Source organism: Nuphar pumila, unplaced genomic scaffold (genome assembly GCF_984573655.1).
Source record: "Nuphar pumila unplaced genomic scaffold, dmNupPumi1.hap1.1 HAP1_SCAFFOLD_748, whole genome shotgun sequence".
Lineage (NCBI taxonomy): Eukaryota > Viridiplantae > Streptophyta > Magnoliopsida > Nymphaeales > Nymphaeaceae > Nuphar > Nuphar pumila.
In genome coordinates this window covers 28967-33911 of record NW_028323478.1, presented here as the reverse complement: position 1 = coordinate 33911, position 4945 = coordinate 28967, and the positions used below count along the sequence as shown (strand labels likewise).

Sequence of the window (4945 nt, the reverse complement as noted above, 5' to 3'; positions counted from 1 at the left end):
CCCATACGGCTAAAACGACTGCGCATGCCTCCTTGACAACGAAATTTCGCTGACATACAGCCAAAATGTGGCACCTGAAGGCTGCGAGCATATCTTCGACGCGAACCCTTAGGAAAATGACGCACCTGGTGCTCGTCCCGACTGGTCCATGAGTGGCGTTATGCACGGCATTTGCTGGTTTGCTAAAGTCTTCAAATACCTGGTCGATATGCCTGGCGTTGAATGTCCTCTTTAACAGACGTTTCGTCTTCAAGCACCGATGGCTGGAGCCTACATGCCTGCTCTTTCCTGACGGCATTGTCAGTTGCGTGTTGGAAAAGCGGTTCAGCACTTCTGGTTTAGACCATGTGGCGCGTAAGGCTGTTGAGAAACTGAGATGCAGCGCTGGCAGCAATTGGTGCAGCAGATGTCACAAAGGGACCGAACCTGATAAGGACGAGATGGAATAGAGGCTACAGAAAAGCGTACCGCGTCGTTAGCAACCACGATGCCAAAGCATTTGTAAGTATAGTATTCCTTCCCAAACACGCAAGGCATGTACGAGCAGGTTGAGCTGCAGGACGCAGCAGTGGCTCTACCAGCGGCGCTGGATGCCGAGTCACAGCATGATGCGGCTGCTGACGACGCAATTGCTCATCACCACAGCCCATTACCAGGTAGATGTACCATACCACAACAGCTCTCCCTTCCAACAAGCATGGTGACAAGTCACAAATTACAGGCCATGATTCGCCAGGCAGTTCGTTTTGAGTTACCAGGAAGCGTGTGTCTGTCTCAACACAACTATGCGCCAATCCAAGGAAAGGTAGCTGTTTCAGTGATGGTTTGTTGGCCAAATCAGTACTAGTTTTGATGAGGGCCACGGACCACGTCGTCCAAAACAGTCTTGATGTGCTGTCCTAACACGTCCTGCGAGAAAATCTCCTTGACGCGGGCACGTGCGGCGCTGGCCATAGATGTACACCCGTTCTTGTCTAGAATGATGCGAACCATGGCGTTGGCAAAGCCAAGCACGGATGGTTCGCTCAGCAGACCTGTGAAACCATGAACAATGCTCTCGACAGGACCACCATTGTCGCACGCAATGACAGGCCGCCCTGCTGCCATCGCCTCTATGGGCACTATTCCAAAGTGCTCGTTTTGTGGAGTGTACACAACGCACTTGCAGCCCGCCAGCAGCCATCTCCTGCACACCCCACACCGCAGTAAACCCACGCTATGTCGCTGGCCAACGGCAACACAGGATGGCATCCAAACGGAGTCTGTCCTGCTCAACAAGTCCATTGTTGCACTGTGCTTTCCCAAGTAGCTGTTTGCAGTTGGCAATGTCCATGTGGATGCGGCAGTGTTGTATATAGATACATCGTCATCATCAGCATACAACATCTGAGTGGAGTGTATCTGATCCTTTAGTGGCAAGAGCGACGATCGTGCTCGTGTTTGTCACAGCAGCAGATAACAACTGGACCCACAAGGCACAAGCTTCGTGACCCAGGAGGAGCAGCGCCAAGAGGCCAAGAAGGAGATGTCTCGTTGTAAATGAAAGCCTCGTTGGTCCCCACTTGCTGTAGGAGTTCGCCGATATGCCAGTTGGTGCAGAACTCTAGTATGATCACGTAGATAGATCAAGCCCCTGCTCACGATATGCTTGTAACATACATGACCGTAAATTGCCCGTCATCGCTTCATGCAGTTATGCTTGGCTTCTACGCTATGTTTAGCAGTAGGCTGATGGCAAGGTATTCTTCATGCTCATGAGCCCCCCTGAACTTAGGCCGCCCTCATCGGAAACATGTCTTAACAGTAATGTCACATATTCCGACGGTACAAGGTGGCAGCCTCGCTGGACATGTCATGTCTGAGCAACTCACTCAAATGTGATGCAACATGGACGGCGCGCACCGTTGGGATTCCGTCACATTCTTCAAGAAAACAACGCGGCTCTCCAAGTCGAGGTCCTCAGTGAGCTCCTGCAGCTCCTTGAAGTAGGCAACGTTTTCTGCGACCCGGGGGTCATGGCCTCCACACACGATGAGCCTGCAGCGTGAGCAGGCGCCGGAGCTGAGCGCGTGGCGGTCGATGACCTCTTTCAGGCCCTCAATCGCGAGCTCGATGCCCTTCTTCCGCTCGAAACGGTTCATTGACAAGAAAACGTCCCCCTGCTGCATCCACGTCACCAGCTCGCTCTCCAACCCTGCACGCCGTTGAGATCATCTGGGTCCGTGACCTGACTGCTCACGAGTACCGGTGGCAATGACGATACAACGAAATATCATCTTGATATCTGCCAGTGTCTACGCGTGTTGTGGACAGACACAACGTCATTACGTCACATAGATAAGCAAGAATAACGTCCGAACATCATCATGATAACTTAAATGGCATGCATACTTTCTCATTTTTGCTCCACGCTTTGTCACATGGCTGGTGGGCAACCAAACTGCATGCCTGCTAGGTCAAAACAGTGCATGCCACAACTAGACGGTGATGGATAACGGCAACCTTATACACTAGCATAGCAATACAGCCCTTCAAACCCCCAGGGGACAATGATGTGACTTATGTGACTTTGCACAGAACAAACGCAACTACATGGTGCTGCTAAATGTTCCCAACACGCATCCGCAACCACCAGATGCTGCGTGTCATTCATTCATGTTTAGGGATTCGTGACTCTTTCGTTTACAGCACAAAACTAAGTGTTCACATAATTGACTCTTTCCCATTGCCAGTACGAACGAAATGGGCACATGCTTGATGCAGGGCCATTGCAGCGCACCGGTTTCCCAGGTTTTGAGGTCTAGCTGCAGTTCTGCCTCGGCAAGGAGTCGCACAGCTGGGTAGACGACCTCAAGGTCAGAATGGCGGGCACTCAGCTGTGGAAACGTTTTGGCGTACGTTGCTTTCGTGAACTTGCTGTTGACCAGGATCTTGTCTGCGCTTGCTGTGCTCATACCCTCTACCCAGTCTAGTGGCGCCCGATATGCACGGCGCAGCGGGGAACTATGCTGAGCGAGCAACATGTCGGGAAAGTGGCCGTAGAAGATGACCTTTGTGGTGGTGAACCATTTCAAGATGGGGATCACCGCTGAGACCTGCAAGGAAGCAGTATGCACGTAAGCTTTGTGCGATATACGATGCCATATGAATGGCTCTTGTGTAAAATCATTGCAGCTTCGTGGTGCTGACGCTGAGGCGCCTGGTTGTGGTAGTGCCTGGTTGTTGCAGAGCAGAATTAGGGACAGCTGGTGGCCATGGATCGATGCGATATCGGTGCACCACCAAAGACATAGATGTCAGCCACTTCGCAGCAAAAACCCTCGGATCTTGAATTCAACAATAGCTTTGCAACGACACCCATGCCCCGCAGCTCACACTCGGCACTGGCTCAATTTGAACTCACCAACCGCTCAAACGCCCGCATACTCGAGCCTGGCCGTCGGAGATTGCCATGTGCACTATCCTCACCTGTCGTGAGTCACCTGTGAAACTTACCATTGAGAGCTTGTTTTCGATTAGACACATGCGGAGGCGCACTTGGTCAACGATTACGCAGTCGTATCGTTGTGCCTTTGATCTCGCTTGCCAGCAGAGAAAGAAAGCAACCACTACCATGCGCATATACGCACAGCAAGCAGCGGCTATTCCACAGATGCTTCGGGGAAGCCATGCCGCTGCCAACAAAATATGCATCTGCTTTGTTTCCTGAAAGCATCTGCATGCGGAACGTTCTTAGGGTTTGTCTTCCAATACAAGAAATACCTGACAGCACAAACCTGAACGTGGACGTGGAAGCAATCAATACAGTAGAAATGATTATACATGATACACCACACGCAGGTGGCGCAGTAATCGGCCTGAAACCAAGACCGCGTTCAGCTGTCGTAACGGATTTCAGCTACGGTAACAGGAACGCACAGAGGCAATGGTCTACCGATTAAGCACAATGCCTTTAACTGCATGGTGCAGATTACTTTACATTTCAGATCGCATATGAAATCCCGCAGTCAAGGGTGAGGGTTAGGCACTCACTCGTGGTGGGTGTCACACCCACCACGACATTTGAAGGACCCGGGAAGCGTGAAGTGCTGGGGCAATGGAAGTGCCCAAACAAAGACAGCGCACCTTGTAGAATCATAATGGGCTGTGTATATGTGAACTGTGTGACCAGCCTGTTGCAGTTCATCAGCAACATCGACGATGAACCTTTCGGCACCTCCAATGCCCAAATCTGGATGACAAAACGCAATTCTCATGGGTCTTGAAATCTTTGCGCACATAAAGATGTGCCTAACGGCAACTTATCGGACCCTCGTTCTCCGAACGGCCTATAGACAGCATGTATGGAGCAAACGTCCGCAGTCGAATGCCACGTGCCATGCGATGTGTAAGCGTGCTGCCATTGAGCCACTAATACAAGTTGTCACAATTTGGTGTTGCGTTTGCCCCAACCAAAGCGTTCTCAGCCAGTGCGTCGTAGTGGTCCCCAGTAGGGACCCTACGTGCACAATGAGGCGGATGCAAGCTGGCTCACGCGACGCTCTCTGTTCCGGCAGCGATGCCATTGTGGGTCGCCACTACGCCGTAGTTTACATGCAAGTCACTTGACAGTATGTCAGAGAGGCACTGCGTGTTCAACGGTGATGCTTAGTGCCTATGTGCATTCGTACTGAAGCCAGCCCTCCAAATGTTGTTTACCGATGCCGAGACAATGAGCGTTTGAGACCAATGACTCGTGATGATCAGCATTGTGAAAGTGAATGGCGTATTGCTCTGAGGTAGGGACACTCCATGTTGCAGGCACAGTGCTTGCGACGGAGTTTGTGGCACCCTGTTAAACCGCAATTGCCTCATCAAGTGCATATCTGTACATCTAAAGTGCTTTCTTGCCGCTTTTCAACGTTTGGGCATGAGAGAGAACGTGACAGCGTCAGCAACGCCACCT

At 51.4% G+C, this 4945-nt stretch overlaps 1 protein-coding gene across 1 annotated transcript; it reads right to left on the bottom strand.

Annotated features, from left to right (window-relative positions):
- Positions 1–1871: 1871 nt before the first annotated feature.
- On the bottom strand, positions 1872–4256 carry LOC149809806 (uncharacterized). Its single transcript, XM_089994601.1, has 4 exons — positions 4126–4256; positions 3587–3776; positions 2780–3095; positions 1872–2194 (listed from the first exon to the last, which is right to left on the bottom strand). The coding sequence occupies exons 1-4, from the start codon at positions 4254–4256 to the stop codon at positions 1872–1874; spliced, it is 960 nt and encodes a 319-aa protein (XP_089850727.1).
- Between the last annotated feature and the right edge of the window lie 689 nt (positions 4257–4945).